The 18,584-nt window shown below is 38.7% G+C and overlaps 1 protein-coding gene across 4 annotated transcripts in view; it reads left to right on the forward strand.

Annotated features, from left to right (window-relative positions):
- The window catches only part of MUC2 (mucin 2, oligomeric mucus/gel-forming), a 115,809-nt gene that overhangs the window by 56,643 nt on the left and 40,582 nt on the right, over nucleotides 1-18,584 (forward strand). For 3 of the 4 annotated variants that reach the window (XM_075187859.1, XM_075187857.1, XM_075187856.1), the window contains 8 exons: nucleotides 689-1,588; nucleotides 4,254-4,292; nucleotides 5,657-6,385; nucleotides 6,776-6,913; nucleotides 9,109-9,144; nucleotides 12,732-13,385; nucleotides 14,974-15,885; nucleotides 17,478-18,389. In XM_075187859.1, the coding sequence (XP_075043960.1) occupies nucleotides 689-1,588; nucleotides 4,254-4,292; nucleotides 5,657-6,385; nucleotides 6,776-6,913; nucleotides 9,109-9,144; nucleotides 12,732-13,385; nucleotides 14,974-15,885; nucleotides 17,478-18,389 (4,320 nt within the window). The remainder of the gene's footprint in view (nucleotides 1-688; nucleotides 1,589-4,253; nucleotides 4,293-5,656; nucleotides 6,386-6,775; nucleotides 6,914-9,108; nucleotides 9,145-12,731; nucleotides 13,386-14,973; nucleotides 15,886-17,477; nucleotides 18,390-18,584) is intronic. The other variant, XM_075187858.1, reaches the window with a different exon arrangement.

Raw genomic sequence — 18,584 nt, forward strand, 5'->3', positions numbered from 1 at the left:
CCGTATTTATCAGTCCCGTACTGATTAGTACTAGGGCTATTCCCACAACCCTGGTTTGGGTGTGGGTTTATTTATTAAATAATATAATTAGTTAACCATTTATCAACAGTGTACTACAAATTCCAGCATGACCAGAAAACAATTAGGTGTTTGGACTTGATGAAACTTGTAGTTCTTCAGGCACCAGCATACCCTTGGCTGCCAGGTTAAGCTGGCACTTCAGATCCACAGGTACCAGCACGCACAACACTCAGGCCTCCCTCGGACCTCTAGTGCACCAAAGAAAATGTAAATAATACACAGACACTGTTTAAAATAACAGAAACATTTAATTGAAATAAAAACAGCCCCACACTGCCCTCATTTACCCTCTCTCTTTACGTTTTATTCTACCAGGAAAAATTACATTTATTTTCCATATACACATTGTCCTTTCTTACACTGATAAGTTTGTAGTGCATGGAACATAGCTCCTTTTTGTCTGCAGCAACTTCCTATATCCATCAGGGCTATCTTAGGCTACGTAATACAAAGATAAATAGATACTTGAAATTATCAGTTATCACAAGGAGTCTTATATATCTGAATTAGTAAGAAACTACTATTTTCTACTATGTTTTGCAGCATTTACACGTTCTACTAGGCAATGTTATAAATAATAAGGATGGCTTTTCTATTGCTTTTTCAGCACCTAACTGTATCCCTGAGTGCTCATGGACAAAGTGGTTTGATGTCAGTTATCCTAAATATGAACCCAATGGAGGAGATTATGAGACCTATGAGAACATTGTGAATGCTGGATATGTTCTGTGTGAGAAGCCAGAGAACATTTCCTGCAGAGCACAGAAATTCCCAGATAGACCACTAGATGAGCTGGGGCAGATAGTGACATGTGATGTATCCTATGGACTCATCTGTAATAACAAAGACCAAACTGGATTCATGCCTGTCTGCTACAACTATGAGATCAGTGTGTATTGTTGTAAGCCATTACCAGTATATTGCTTAACTACAACTTCTCCAGAGCCAACAACTCCCACCACTACAAAGACCACAACCATCACATCTCCAAGTACAACACCACCTGTGCCTTCATCACCAACAACTATCATTACTGAAACAACTACTCCAGAGATTACAACTTCCACCACCTCAAAGACAACCACCAGAACTGAGAGTACAACATCTTCGACTACATCCCCAACAACCATCACTATTGAAACTACAACTATACCAGATACTACAACTTCTTCAGAGCCAACAACTCCCACCACTACAAAGACCACAACCATCACATCTCCAAGTACAACACCACCTGTGCCTTCATCACCAACAACTATCATTACTGAAACAACTACTCCAGAGATTACAACTTCCCCTGAAATAACAACTACTTCAGAGACTACAACTCCCACTACCGCAAAGACCACAACCATCACATCTCTGAGTCCAACTACACCTGTGCCATCATCACCAACAACTATCATTACTGAAACAACTACTCCAGAGATTACAACTCCCACCACTATAAAGATCACAACCCTCACATATCCGACTACAACATCTGTCACTCCACCGCCAACCACGAGTAAGAGGGAAACTAAAATCATTTTTTTTATTTAATGTTTAAAAATATAGTTGTTTACAATTCAGACTGACATGCACTGAATATAACAAACTAATTTTTACAGAAAACATCATGTTTTATAAAGTAAACAAATAAAGAACATATAGGGGTAAATGTATGATTCTCCGGATTCTTCATCTCCGGCGTGTTCAGCCTCTTCAGCGCTTAAATTTAAAGCGGCGCTGCATTGTAAAGGGAAGTTTCCCTTTACAATACAGCACCGCTTTAAATTTAAGCGCTGAAGAGGCTGAACACGCCGGAGATGAAGAATCCGGAGAATCATACATTTACCCCATAGTATTTCCTGGATTACATACCACTTGCCTAGCTAACTAAGTTGAGCTTAATTTTAATTTGATTGTTTGAAAATACAACTGAATGACCATATCCTCATCTATGTTGCATTTGGGGGCTTTATGCAGAGTAGGATGCAATTTACGCTCACAGAGTAAGCATAAATTGGATCATTGAGTCTACTATATATTCTGAGCCACAATGATTTTAAAATACGTACGACTTGCAATATCATCCAAAACGCATACATTTTCATTAGAGTCGTGGAAAGGGCATCCTAAGTTAAAAGTGAAGGATAGTGTTTAGGTATCTCCAGGGGAGAGTTGGCAAATTTTAGCCTGGGGGGCAAGACTCGACTATAGCAGCCTATTGGGAACATTTTAAATGGAAAAAAAGCAGATTGCCGAATGACCCAGCCCATGATAGTCCACTATTGGAAAGGCCCAGGGGCAGACGCCCCCCTGCCCCCCCAGCCCAGCCTGCCCCTGAGTATTTCATACGAAGTGGCACATACAGCCGTTAAATAAATATATATATTTTAAAACAAACCCCCCCACCCCCTCAACAAAATTCCTTACCAGTCCTCATTCTGCTGGTACTAGGCTATGCCAGCCAGAGCTGGTGGCATTATAACAGTGAAATCAGTAACAAGGGTTCCGTCTGCCATAGTGCCAGACTGACCATATTTCAGTCAGTATGTGACTGAATTACCTAGGGCGATCGAATCTTCAAAAAAAGCAAACAAACTAACTCCCTCTCCCCGTATTTAACAGTCTCGTACTGATTAGTACTAGGGCTATTCCCACAACCCTGGTTTGGATGTGGGTTTATTTATTAAATAATATAATTAGTTAACCATTTATCAACAGTGTACTACAAATTCCAGCATGCCCAGAAAACAATTAGGTGTTTGGACTTGATAAAACTTGTAGTTCTTCAGGCACCAACATAACCTTGGCTGCCAGGACATGCTGGCACTTCAGATCCACAGGTACCAGCACGCACAACACCCAGGCCTCCCTCGGACCTCTAGTGCACCAAATAAAATGTAAATAATACACAGACACTGTTTAAAATAAAAACAACATTTAATTGAAATAAAAACAGCCCCACACTGCCCTCATTTACCCTCTCTCTTTACGTTTTATTATACCAGGAATAATTGCATTTATTTTCCATATACACATTGTCCTTACTTACACTGATAAGTTTGTAGTGCATGGAACATAGCTCCTTTCTGTCTGCAGCTCCACTTCCATTCACCCACACCCTGGAACTTTTTCCCCCAAAATTCCCACTTTTGGAAAGCTCCACCCGCTTCCCTTTTTGTGGTCCACTAATCGGGAGTGTCCAACCAAAACTCAGGACAGTTGTGAGATATGCTTAAAATAGTGATCAGGCATTGTTTAAAACTACTGTGAAGGTCCTGCTGATTCTCTATCCTCCCGATAGTTTGCATAAAATATCACTGACTTTAAAGTGATAATATATAGAAATAAAAGTGAGCAGACAGATCATACATAGAAAGATACTAGAAAATTTAGTTAGAAACTAGAGAAAAGTAGCTGTGGCAGCCATAGAGACAGACTCCAGAAAGTCTTATAATATTCCAATACAAACAAACAAAATGTGTCACTTAGATCCTCAATGTCTGGGCAAACCACCACTCCATGACACATCGTTTTTTCTCAACCAGGCTGAAATAAAGCATATAACTAGTCACATTATAAGTCACACATCCACAGAGCTTCTTTAAAACTGTTAAAATGTATAAATTGAAGCTTGAACGTGTTCAAACGTCTTCGAACATGTGTAAACTTGTTCGAACACATGCAGACTGAATTATACAGGATTTAACTGACTTAAACATGGTGAGACCAGCAGGAACCTGGTTGGACCTATACAACTTTTTGGAATATAGCTCGATTTATTAAATTGATTTAAAATTCGAGACATTCCTGTGAAATTTCAAATTTTTGTACCGATTCAACAAACCGGTTTGAGAAACGTATACGACCATCTCTATTTGATCTCAGCGTCTACCAACTCTTTAATTGATGATTAAAGTGAATCCTGCAGCAATGCTGCATATGGCGTTTACCTTATTATAAACTAAATTGCAGTTAACAATTACTATTTTTTTATTGTTTGCTTATCAAGTTGTAATATTTATATCAATATCAAGATGAGTGATTTTCAGTGGTCCCCTTATTGTTTATTAGCCATTATATGCAGTTTAGGGAAACAGTACACATTGGCTCTGACGCATATCTGACATATTATTATTTATTTATTTATTATTAAATAATAAAACCAATACTTCTATTTTTAGTCACCACCAGCGTTCCTTCAACAACCTATTCTTCAGCAAGTAAGTAATTCTGCATTTCATGATTAAAAAGTGAAGGTTAATATGTCATTCTTAAATGTATTGGTTCTCATGTGATCTGAAACATACACATAACCTTAAGATTGGAATTGTAAACGTATCACAGACTTTTTAAAAGGGAATTATCCCACCCGAGCTCCTGCACAATTTATCCTCGATCCTTTTTACATCATATAAGATCAGTGCATTTTGCATTCAGGCTGACATTTCACCTTCGCTGTAATAGTGTATAGGCTATGCCTGGGTTGGTGATAGGATAGCAAGGAGATCAGCAACAAATGTTCCCTCTGCCATAGTTCCAAACTGATCAGAGATGAGTCAGTATGTGACTAGATTATCTAGGGGGAGGAAGACTCCAAAAAAAATAAAAAATGAACTCTCTCTCTCTCTGTGTTAAACAGCCCCGTTGTTATTATTACTAGGGATATTCCTACACCACTAGGTTGGGTGCAGGCTAATTTGTTAAAGAATATAATTACTTAACCATTATGTCCATGGTGTACTACAAGTTCTAGCAGGTCCAGACCCCTATTATATGTTTGGACATGATGGAATTTGTAGTACTTTAGGCACCAGCATACCGATGGCTGCCAGGGCATGCTGGCACTTGTGATTCACAGGTGCCAGCATGCCCTACACCTAGGACCTCTAGTGCACCAAAGAAATTGTAAATAATACACAGACACTGTTTAAAAAAACAACAACATTTGTTTGAAATAAAACAGCCCCACACTGCCCTTATTCACTCTCTTAATTTACGCTTTATTGTACCAGGAAAAATTACATATATTTTCCGTATACACATTGTCCTTACTTACATTGAAGAGTTTGTAGTGCATAGTACATAGCTCCTTTCTGTTTTCAGCAACTTCCTATATCCATCCAGACTAATAAATACAAAAATAAATAGATACTTGCAATTATCAGTTATCACAAGGAGTCTTATATATCTGAATTAGTTAGAAACTACTATTTTGTTTTTACTATGGTTTGCAGCATTTACACATTCTACTAGACCAGTGTTTCTCAAACTCAGTCCTCAGGTACCCCTATCAGTGCATTTTTTTCATATCTCCTTGCTGGAGCACAGGAGTATTCATTACAGAGTGGAACAGATCCACAGGTGGTATAATTATAATGTGTCAGTTAGTAATGAATACACCTGTGCTCCAGCAAGGAGATATAAAAACACATGCACTGATAGGGGTACCTGAGGATTGAGTTTGGGAAACACTGTACTAGACAATATTATAAATACTAATCATGGCGTTTCTTCTTAATGTTTAAATGTTCATATGCAAAGACACAGCTGTAAACATATAACATTTTTCTATTGCTTTTCTTAGCAACTTCCTGCGTCCCTGAGTGCTCATGGTCACAGTGGTTTGATGTGAGTTATCCTAAATATGAACCCAATGGAGGAGATTATGAGACCTATGAGAACATTGTGAATGCTGGACATGTTCTGTGTGAGAAGCCAGAGAACGTTTCCTGCAGAGCACAGAAATTCCCAGATAGACCACTAGATGAGCTGGGGCAGATAGTGACATGTGATGTATCCTATGGACTCATCTGTAACAACAAAGACCAAACTGGATTCATGCCTGTCTGTTACAACTATGAGATTAGTGTGTATTGTTGTAAGCCACTACCAGAAGATTGCTTAACTACAACTACTTTAGAGCCAACAACTTCTACCACTACAAAGACCACAACCATCACATCTCCAAGTACAACAACACCTGTGCCATCATCACCAACAACTATCATTACTGAAACAACTACTCCAGAGATTACAACTTCCACCACCACAAAGACAACCACCAGAACTGAGAGTACAACATCTTTGACTACATCCCCAACAACCATCACTATTGAATCTACAACTATTCCAGATACTACAACTTCTTCAGAGCCAACAACTCCCACCACTACAAAGACCACAGCCATCACATCTCCAAGTACAACAACACCTGTGCCTTCATCACCAACAACTATCATTACTGAAACAACTACTCCAGAGATTAGAACTCCAACACCCGAAAAGATCACATCTACTACATCTCCAACTTCTGGTAAGAGTAAAAAAAATACTGCTGTTTACAATATTCCAACAAACAGGTTGAAACACATAATTTTAAAATGGTTAGTAAAACACATTTTAAAGTAGCTTAATAATGACATTGTACAGCTTCTGTAACATACTTATAATCTAACCTGTCCTTCGTCAAAATATATTTTCTTTCAAACTGAAATTCTAGCAACCAAAGAGTGACAGTGAGCATATTCCACTGTTGTCTGACATTAAATATGTGATTCAAAATAAACTCACCTTATTAACACATTTATTTAAATTTAGTTTGCTTGCAAATCTTTATTGTCGTTAAGGTATTGTGAATTTATTTTACTGTTGATATCAATGATGTCCACTAAATTAATGTGTCACTTGCTTCTAAACACTTCAGAACCAACAACTCCAACAACAACATCAACTACAACACAACCCACGACTACCAGTCTCACTACTAGCACAATAACAACAACTTCACCACCAATCATCACTACCACAGAGTGTACCACAGAGACTGAGGAAACAACGCCATGTAAGTGTTCTTTAAAAAATACATTTTCTGTTTCTCTTGCTTATTTTCTGGTATTAGGATGTGTCAAATGTCATTATAAGTCAGTGGAATTGGTTGCTTAATTTTTTTTAAAGTCCACTAATGGGTTCCTTTAAAGAAGAAAATAATTTGTGTTATTCCCTTTAAATATCTCTGTCAAAACATAATTAGCAACATTTTATAAATCCACAATTGAGATAAAATTAGGCTCCACTCCCATTCACCCACATCCTGGAACATTTTCCCCCAAAATTCCCACTTTTGGGAAGGTCCACCCACTGCCCCTTTTGTGGTCCACTAATCGGGAGTGTCCAACCAATATCGGGACAGTTGTGAGATATGCTTAAAATAGTGATGAGGCTTTGTTTAAAACTACTGTGTGAATGTCCTGCTGATTCTTTAACCTCCCGATGGTTTGCATAAAATATCACTGATATTTAAGTGACAATATACATAAATGAAAGTGAGGAGCAGTGGCGGATCCAGGGGGGGCCATCGGGGCGATCGCCCCCCCTACCAGGGGCTTGCTGCCGACTACTGCACACTGTGCAGGTCTGTTCAGCAGTGACAGTGTGCTGCCCGGCTGCTCTGATTGTGTTTTAAACACAATCAGAGCAGCGGGGCAGCACACTGTCACTGCCGAGCGGACCTGCACATACTGTGCAGCCGCCGGCAGCATTAGACATCAGAAAGGGGGCGGGGCCTTAATCCCCCCCCCCTAAAATCGCCCCGGGTAAAGTTATTGTCTAGATTCGCCCCTGGTGAGGAGACAGATCAAACATAGAAAGATTCTAGGAAATTGAGTTAGAATCTATGAACAAGTAGCAGCGGCAGCCTTAGAGACAGATTACAGAAAGTCCTATACATTAAAACTGACGCAATATTCCAATACAAACAAACAAAATGTGTAACTTAGTTCCTCAATGTCTGGGCAAACCACAACTCCATGACACATTTTTTTTCCTCGACCAGGCTGAAATAAAGCATATAATTAGTCACATTATAAGTCACACATCCACAGGGCTTCTTAAGAACTGTTAAAATGTATAAATTGAAGCTTGAACGTGTTAAACGTCTTCTTACATGTGCAAAGTTGCTCAAACACATGCAGACTGAACTATACACGATTTAACTGACATTAACTGACATAAACATTGTTGGATCAGTATGAACCTGGTTGGACCTACACAACTTTTGGGAATATAGCTCAATTTATTAAATTGATATAAAATTCGAGAAAAACCGGTTTGAGAAACGATATGCGACCAGTTCAAGCATCTCTATTTGATATCAACGTCTACCAACTCTTTAATTGATGATTGAATTGAATCTTGCAGCAATGCTGCATGTGGAGTTTACCTTAATATGAACTAAATTGCAGTTAACAATTACTTCTCCATCATCCACTCTGGGGGACACTGCTACAATGGGGTTCTCTGAGGGCGGTTGGAGTTGGCACTTAACTAGTTAACAACTAAACTTGCTGCTGACTCCTCCCCTCTGCAAGCCCACAAACTTCAGTTATGTTTAAGTGCCCAAGGAGTTGGGCTGTGTTAAGTACTGCTTAGCAGTATTTGCTGTATTAGTATAGAAATTTTAATTTTCTTAGTGGCTATGCTCTTAGTGTAGATGGGGACAGATGTTTACAACATTATTCTCCTCATAGATTTGATTTTACAAGTATTCTGTTTTTACAAAAAAATAAAATAAAGAAGAAAGAAAAGTTTCCTTTATTAGTTTATAGCTGAGCGCGTCTCACTATTTAGTCTCGGCGGGTCCGGCACTGCCATTGGCAGAGAGTGCCGCACTTGCTGAGGGGAGGAGTCAGTAGCAAGTTTAGTTGTTAACTATTTAAGTGCCAACTCCAACCACCCTCAGACAATCCCATTGTAGCAGTGTCCCCCAGATGGACTCGTAGAAAGAGATTTAACGTAAGTACGAAAATCCTCTTTTTTTATTTTTTGCTTATCAAGTTGTAATATTATATCCATATCAAGATGAGTGATTTTCAGTGTTCCTCTCATTGTTTATTAGCCATTATATGTAGTTTAGGGGAACAGTACACATTGGCTCTGACGCATATCTGATATATTGTGTATGTAGTTTCTTGTTGACTTGCAATTTACTATAGTAAATAAAATATTATTAAATAATAAAACCAATACTTCTATTTTTAGTCACCACCGTTCCTTCAACAACCTATTCTTCAGCAAGTAAGTAATTCTGCATTTCATGATTAAAAAAGAAAGGTTAATATGTTATTCTTAAATGTATTGATTCTCATGTGATCTCAAACATACACATAACCTTAAGATTATAATTGTAAATGTATCACAGACTTTAAAAAAGGGAATGATCCCACCCGAGCCCCTGCACAATTTATCCTCCATCCTTTTTACATCACATAAGATCAGTGCATTTTGCATTCAGACTGACATTTCACCTTCGCTGTAATAGTGTATGGGAAGGACTGTTCTGCAGTCACACTACAATGATTTCACTGTCTAAATGATGCAGGCAGTGCTTTTACAGTGTATTCAATTTGGTGTGAAATGGGAACAATATTTAATATTCAATGTTATATTAATCTAACTGAGCGAATCAACACTTTAGGACATCAGTTTTCTGGTAAGAAAATTGTGGCATTCTAAGCTCTCATTCAGCACAAAAAGGAGTATTTCTTGTCTGATACATATACTGTGTATCCTAACTCCAAGGAATATACCATATACAGAGCTTCACATAGGGTTCATAGAACTTCATGGAAATGTACATGTTAATTCTTTCCAAGACTCTTTTTAAATTCTCCAGAAATAGCGAATTCTACATGGATCATGGATGCAGTATGTCCTATTACCATGTGTCCAAGTTAGTCTAGTGTTCACTCTGCATCCTTGTGTTTACTTCTTGCCCATTATTCAATGAAATTTAACTGAAGTGCTGCTTTGGCTACATTTGAAGCTGATATTTAAAATACCACGCAAGCTATATACACAAAATAGGATGTTAGTTATTACCTATATAAATATATATAATGTTTTCTGTCTTGTGGTTTCTCTGATACAATGTGGAGTAAAACAAAAAAAACATTTCAAGAGCAAATGTTTAGCATGATACATAAAGGATGTACTATTAAACCCTACAATTATATATTGTGTTCTGCTATAATCGTCCTTACCTACACTAATGACTTTGTAGGCAATTGAACATAGCTCCTTTTTTTTTTTTTTTTTTTTAGCAATTTCTTATATCCCTGAGGGCTAACTGAGACTAATAAATAACGAGCTAAAAAATACCTGTAACTAGCGGTCATCACAAAGTTTTAGATATCTGAAATAATAAAATACTATTTTCTACTATGTTTTTTTAGGATATACAAATTCTATTAGACAGTGTTATAAATACACAGGATGGCTTTAATTACTCTCTTGTTATTTACATGGTTCTAGGCAATATATATATATAATGTTTTCTGTCTTGGGGTTTATTTGATACAATGTGGAATAAAACAAAGAAACATTTCAAGAGCAAGGGGTAAATGTATCAAGCTGAGAGTTTTCCTGCGGGTTTGAAAAGTGGAGATGTTGCCTATAGCAACCAATCAGATTCTAGCTGTCATTTTGTAGAATGTACTAAATAAATGATAGCTAGAATCTGATTGGTTTTTCAATCCTGCCGGAAAATTCTCAGCTTGATACATTTACCCCCAAATGTTTAGAACTATGGCAGAGGGAACTTTGGTTGCTGATCTTCCTGCCATCCTATCACCAACCCAGGCATAGAGGATGTACTATTAAACCCTACAATTATATTTTGTGTTCCGCTATAATCATCCTTACTTACACTGATGACTTTGTAGGGTTTTGAACATAGCTCCTTTTTTGTAGCAAATTTATCCCCGAGGGCTAACTGAGACTAATAAATAACAAGATAAAGAATACTTGTAACTATCAGTTATCACAAAGGGTCTTAGATATCTGAAATAATAAAATGCATTTTTCTACTATGTTTTGTTAGGATATACACATTCAATTAGACAATGTTATAAATACCAAGGATGACTTTAATTACTCTGTTGTTATTTATATGGTCCTAGGCAAAGATGCAGCTGTAAATATATTTGATTTTACTATTGTTTTCTTAAGCACCTTCCTGTATCCCTGAGTGCTCATGGTCTCAGTGGTTTGATGTGAGCTCTCCCACATCTGACCCTAATGGAGGAGATTATGAGAATATCAGGAATGCCGGATTTGAAGTGTGTGAGATGGCACAGAACATTTCCTGCAGAGCGCATACACACACACACACACACACACACACACACACACACACACACACACACACACACACACACACACACACACTAAGGTCAATTTGATAGCAGCCAATTAACCTACTAGTAAGTTTTTAGAGTGTGGTAGGAAACCAGAGCACCTGGAGGAAACCCACGCAAACACGGGGAGAACATACAAACTCCACACAGATAAGGCCATGGTTGTGAATTGAACTCATGACCCCAATGCTGTGAGGCAGAAGTGCTAACCACAAAAGCGTAGGATAGTGTTTCAGCATATCATAAACAATGGCAGTTAGGGCTGTTAAATAAATATTTTAAAAAGGCAAACAGGCAACCACCCCACCCCAAACATACAAATTGCTTTACTAGCCCTCATTCTGCTTCCACTAGGCTATGCCTGGGTTGGTGATAGGATGGCAGGAAGATCAGCAACCAAAGTTCCCTCTGCCATAGTTCCAAACTGACCACAGATGAGTCAGGATGTGACTAGATTACCTAGGGGGAAGAACACTTCAAAAAAAAAAATGAACTACCTCCCCCCTGTGTTATACAGCCCCGTTGTTATTAGTACTAGGGATATTCCTACACCACTAGGTTGGGTGCAGGCTAATTTGTTAAAGAATATAATTACTTAACCATTTTGTCCATGGTGTACTACAAGTCCCAGCAGGCCCAGAACACTATTATATGTTTGGGCATGATGGAATTTGTAGTACTTTAGGCACCAGCATACCCTTGGCTGCCAGGGCATGCTGGCACTTGTGATTCACAAGTGCCAGCATGCCCTACACCTAGGCCCCCCTGGGATGTCTAGTGTACCAAAGAAAATGTAAATAACACACACACTTTAAAAGAACGACAACATTTGTTTGAAATAAAAACAGCCCCACACTGCCCTCATTCACCCTCTTTATTTACGCTTTATTCTACCAGGAAAATTGACATATATTTTCCATATACACATTATTCTTGACGAGTTTGTAGTGCATGGAACATAGCGCCCTTTTGTCTTCAGCAACTTCCTATTCCCATCCAGGCTACCTTAGACTAATAAATACAAAAATAAATAGATACTTGCAATTATTAGTCATCACAAGGAGTCTTATATATCTGAATTAGTTAGAAACTACTATTTTGTTTTTACTATGGTTTAAAGCATTTACACATTCTACTAGACCAGTGTTTCTCAAACTCAGTCCTCAGGTACCCCTATCAGTGCATGTTTTCCATATCTCCTTGCTGGAGCACAGGAGTATTCATTACTGACCGAAACAGATCCACAGGTGGTATAATTATAATGTGTCAGTCAGTAATGGATACACCTGTGCTCCAGCAAGGAGATATGAAAAACATTCACTGATAGGGGGTCCTGAGGATTGAGTTTGGGAAACACTGTACTAGACAATGTTATAAATACTAATCATGGCGTTTCTTCTTGAGGCTTAAATGTTCATATGCTAAGACACAGCTGTAAATATATAAAAAAATGTATTGCTTTTTCAGCAACTTCCTGTGTCCCTGACTGCTCATGGTCACAGTGGTTTGATGTGAGTTATCCTAAATATGAACCCAATGGAGGAGATTATGAGACCTATGAGAACATTGTGAATGCTGGACATGTTCTGTGTGAGAAGCCAGAGAACGTTTCCTGCAGAGCACAGAAATTCCCAGATAGACCACTAGATGAGCTGGGGCAGATAGTGACATGTGATGTATCCTATGGACTCATCTGTAACAACAAAGACCAAACTGGATTCATGCCTGTCTGTTACAACTATGAGATTAGTGTGTATTGTTGTAAGCCACTACCAGAAGATTGCTTAACTACTATCACGCAAACTACTACTACAGAGTCTACAACTCTCACCACCACAAAGACAACAGCCACCGCTACTGAGAGTACAACTATTCCAGATACTACAACTTCTTCAGAGCCTACAACTCCCATCACTACAAAGACCACAACTATCACATCTCCAAGTACAACAACACCTGTGCCTTCATCACCAACAACTATCATTACTGAAACAACTACTCCAGAGATTACAACTTCCCCTGAAATAACAACTACTCCAGAGTCTACAACTCCCACCACCGCAAAGACAACAACCATCACATCTGAGAGTACAACATCTGTCACCCCACCACCAACCACAAGTAAGAGGGAATCTTAAATTAATTTTTGTGTTGAATATTTAATAACATAGTTATGTGTTTATGATTCAGAATGATATGCACTGAATAGAACAAACTAACTTTTACAGAAAGCATCATGTTTTATAAAGTAAACAAAGAAACAACATATAGTATTTCCTGGATTACATACCAGTTGCCTAGCTCACTAAATTGAGCTTAATTTTAATATGATTGTTTGAAAATACAACTGAATGACCATATCCTCATCTATGTTGCATTTCGGGGCTTTAAGCAGAGTAGGATGCAATTTATGCTCACAGAGTAAGCATAAGTTGGATCCATTAGTTTACTATATATTCCGAGATACAATGATTTTAAAATACATACAACTTGCAATATCATCCAAAACACATACATTTTCATTAGACACGCTGAAAGGGCATCCTAAGTTAAAAGTGAAGGATAGTGTTTAGGTATCTCCATGGGAGGGTTGGCAAATTTTTGGCCCGGGGGACAAGACTCGACTATAGCAGCCTATTGGGAACATTTTAAATGGAAAAAATGCAGATTGCCCAATGACCCAGCCCAAGATAGTCCACTATTGGACAGGCCCAGGGGCAGACGCTCTCTGCCCTCCCAGCCCAGCCTGCCCCTGAGTATATCATACAGAGTGGCACATACAGCCGTTAAATATATAGATTTTAAAACAAATTCCCCCCCCCCTCAACAAAATTCCTTACCAGTCCTCATTCTGCTAGCACTAGGCTATGCCAGCCAGAGCTGGTGGCAATATAACAGGGAAATCAGTAACAAAGGTTCTGTCTGCCATAGTGCCAGACTGACCATATGTCAGTCAGTATGTGACTGAATTACCTAGGACGATCGAATCTTCAAAAAAAGAAAAAAAACCGAACTCCATCTCCCCGTATTTATCAGTCCCGTACTGATTAGTACTAGGGCTATTCCCACAACCCTGGTTTGGGTGTGGGTTTATTTATTAAATAATATAATTAGTTAACCATTTATCAACAGTGTACTACAAATTCCAGCATGCCCAGAAAATAATTAGGTGTTTGGACTTGATAAAACTTGTAGTTCTTCAGGCACCAGCATACCCTTGGCTGCCAGGTTAAGCTGGCACTTCAGATCCACAGGTACCAGCACGCACAACACCCAGGCCTCCCTCGGACCTCTAGTGCACCAAAGAAAATGTAAATAATACACAGACACTGTTTAAAAAAACAGCAACATTTATTTGAAATAACAACAGCTCCACACTGCCCTCATTTACCCTCTCTTTACGTTTTATTCTACCAGGAAAAATGACATTTATTTTCCACATACTCATTGTACTTACTTATATTGATAAGTTTCTAGTGCATGGAACATAGCTCCTTTTTGTCTGCAGCAACTTCCTATGTCCACCAGGGCTACCTTAGACCAAGTAATGCAAAAATAAATAGATACTTGCAATTATCTGTTATCACAAGGAGTCTTAGATATCTGAATTAGTTAGAAGCTTCTATTTTCTACTATGTTTTGCAGCATTTACACGTTCTACTAGGCAATGTTATAAATAATAAGGTTGGCTTTTCTATTGCTTTTTCAGCACCTAACTGTATCCCTGAGTGCTCATGGACAAAGTGGTTTGATGTCAGTTATCCTAAATATGAACCCAATGGAGGAGATTATGAGACCTATGAGAACATTGTGAATGCTGGATATGTTCTGTGTGAGAAGCCAGAGAACATTTCCTGCAGAGCACAGAAATTCCCAGATATACCACTAGATGAGCTGGGGCAGATAGTGACATGTGATGTATCCTATGGACTCATCTGTAATAACAAAGACCAAACTGGATTCATGCCTGTCTGTTACAACTATGAGATCAGTGTGTATTGCTGTAAGCCATTACCTGCACATTGCTTTTCTACAACCCCTCAACCCACCACAACATCTCAGAGTACAACAACATCAGTGTCTACACCACCAACAACCACTGTTACTGAGACCTCAACTACTTCAGAGGCTCCAACTCCCAGTACTACAAAGACGTCAACCATCACATCTCCAAGTACACCAACATCTGTGCCATCACCACCAACAACCATCATTACGGAAACAACCAGTCCAGAGATTACAACTTCCCCTAAAATAACAACTACTCCAGAATCTATAAGTCCCACCACTACAAAGACAACAACCAGCACAACTGAGAGTACAACATCTTTGACTACATCCCCAACAACCATCACTATTGAAACTACAACTATTCCAGATACTACAACTTCTTCTGAGCCAACAACTCCCACCACTACAAAGACGACAACCATCACATCTCCAAGAACAACAACACCTGTGCCTTCATCACCAACAACTATTATTACTGAAACAACCACTCCAGAGATTACAACTTCCCCTGAAATAACAACTACTCCAGAGTCTACAACTCCCACCACCACAAAGACAACAACCATCACAACTGAGCGTACAACATCTGTCACCCCACCACCAACCACAAGTAAGAGGGAATCTTAAATTAATTTTTGTGTTGAATATTTAATAACATAGTTATGTGTTTATGATTCAGAATGATATGCACTGAATAGAACAAACTAACTTTTACAGAAAGCATCATGTTTTATAAAGTAAACAAAGAAACAACATATAGTATTTCCTGGATTACATACCAGTTGCCTAGCTCACTAAATTGAGCTTAATTTTAATATGATTGTTTGAAAATACAACTGAATGACCATATCCTCATCTATGTTGCATTTCGGGGCTTTAAGCACAGTAGGATGCAATTTATGCTCACAGAGTAAGCATAAGTTGGATCCATTAGTTTACTATATATTCCGAGATACAATGATTTTAAAATACATACAACTTGCAATATCATCCAAAACACATACATTTTCATTAGACACGCTGAAAGGGCATCCTAAGTTAAAAGTGAAGGATAGTGTTTAGGTATCTCCATGGGAGGGTTGGCAAATTTTTGGCCCGGGGGACAAGACTCGACTATAGCAGCCTATTGGGAACATTTTAAATGGAAAAAATGCAGATTGCCCAATGACCCAGCCCAAGATAGTCCACTATTGGACAGGCCCAGGGGCAGACGCTCTCTGCCCTCCCAGCCCAGCCTGCCCCTGAGTATATCATACGCAGTGGCACATACAGCCGTTAAATATATAGATTTTAAAACAAATCCCCCCCCCCCCCTCAACAAAATTCCTTACCAGTCCTCATTCTGCTAGCACTAGGCTATGCCAGCCAGAGCTGGTGGCAATATAACAGGGAAATCAGTAACAAAGGTTCTGTCTGCCATAGTGCCAGACTGACCATATTTCAGTCAGTATGTGACTGAATTAACTAGGACGATCGAATCTTCAAAAAAAGAAAAAAAACCGAACTCCATCTCCCCGTATTTATCAGTCCCGTACTGATTAGTACTAGGGCTATTCCCACAACCCTGGTTTGGGTGTGGGTTTATTTATTAAATAATATAATTAGTTAACCATTTATCAACAGTGTACTACAAATTCCAGCATGCCCAGAAAACAATTAGGTGTTTGGACTTGATAAAACTTGTAGTTCTTCAGGCACCAGCATACCCTTGGCTGCCAGGTTAAGCTGGCACTTCAGATCCACAGGTACCAGCACGCACAACACTCAGGCCTCCCTCGGACCTCTAGTGCACCAAAGAAAATGTAAATTATACACAGACACTGTTTAAAAAAACAGCAACATTTATTTGAAATAACAACAGCCCCACACTGCCCTCGTTTACCCTCTCTCTTTACGTTTTATTCTACCAGAAAAAATGACATTTATTTTCCACATACTCATTGTACTTACTTATATTGATAAGTTTCTAGTGCATGGAACATAGCTCCTTTTTGTCTGCAGCAACTTCCTATGTCCATCAGGGCTACCTTAGACCAAGTAATGCAAAAATAAATAGATACTTGCAATTATCTGTTATCACAAGGAGTCTGAGATATCTGAATTAGTTAGAAGCTTCTATTTTCTACTATGTTTTGCAGCATTTACACGTTCTACTAGGCAATGTTATAAATAATAAGGATGGCTTTTCTATTGCTTTTTCAGCACCTAACTGTATCCCTGAGTGCTCATGGACAAAGTGGTTTGATGTCAGTTATCCTAAATATGAACCCAATGGAGGAGATTATGAGACCTATGAGAACATTGTGAATGCTGGACATGTTCTGTGTGAGAAGCCAGAGAACATTTCCTGCAGAGCACAGAAATTCCCAGATAGACCACTAGATGAGCTGGGGCAGAAAGTGACATGTGATGTATCCTATGGACTCATCTGTAATAACAAAGACCAAACTGGATTCATGCCTGTCTGTTACAACTATGAGATCAGTGTGTATTGCTGTAAGCCATTACCTGCACATTGCTTTTCTACAACCCCTCAACCCACCACAACATCTCAGAGTACAACAACATCAGTGTCTACACCACCAACAACCACTGTTACTGAGAGCTCAACTACTTCAGAGGCTCCAACTCCCAGTACTACAAAGATGTCAACCATCACATCTCCAAGTACACCAACATCTGTGCCATCATCACCAACAACCATCATTACGGAAACAACCAGTCCAGAGATTACAACTTCCCCTAAAATAACAACTACTCCAGAATCTATAAGTCCCACCACTACAAAGACAACAACCAGCACAACTGAGAGTACAACATCTTTGACTACATCCCCAACAACCTTCACTATTGAAACTACAACTATTCCAGATACTACAACTTCTTCTGAGCCAACAACTCCCACCACTACAAAGACCACAACTATCACATCTCCAAGTACAACAACACCTGTGCCTTCATCACCAACAACTATTATTACTGAAACAACCACTCCAGAGATTACAACTTCCCCTGAAATAACAACTACTCCAGAGTCTACAACTCCCACCATCACAAAGACAACAACCATCACAACTGAGAGTACAACATCTGTCACCCCACCACCAACCACAAGTAAGAGGGAATCTTAAATTAATTTTTGTGTTGAATATTTAATAACATAGTTATGTGTTTATGATTCAGAATGATATGCACTGAATAGAACAAACTAACTTTTACAGAAAGCATCATGTTTTATAAAGTAAACAAAGAAACAACATATAGTATTTCCTGGATTACATACCAGTTGCCTAGCTCACTAAATTGAGC

The sequence above is a fragment of the Mixophyes fleayi genome, chromosome 10 (genome assembly GCF_038048845.1).
Source record: "Mixophyes fleayi isolate aMixFle1 chromosome 10, aMixFle1.hap1, whole genome shotgun sequence".
NCBI classification, from domain to species: domain Eukaryota; kingdom Metazoa; phylum Chordata; class Amphibia; order Anura; family Limnodynastidae; genus Mixophyes; species Mixophyes fleayi.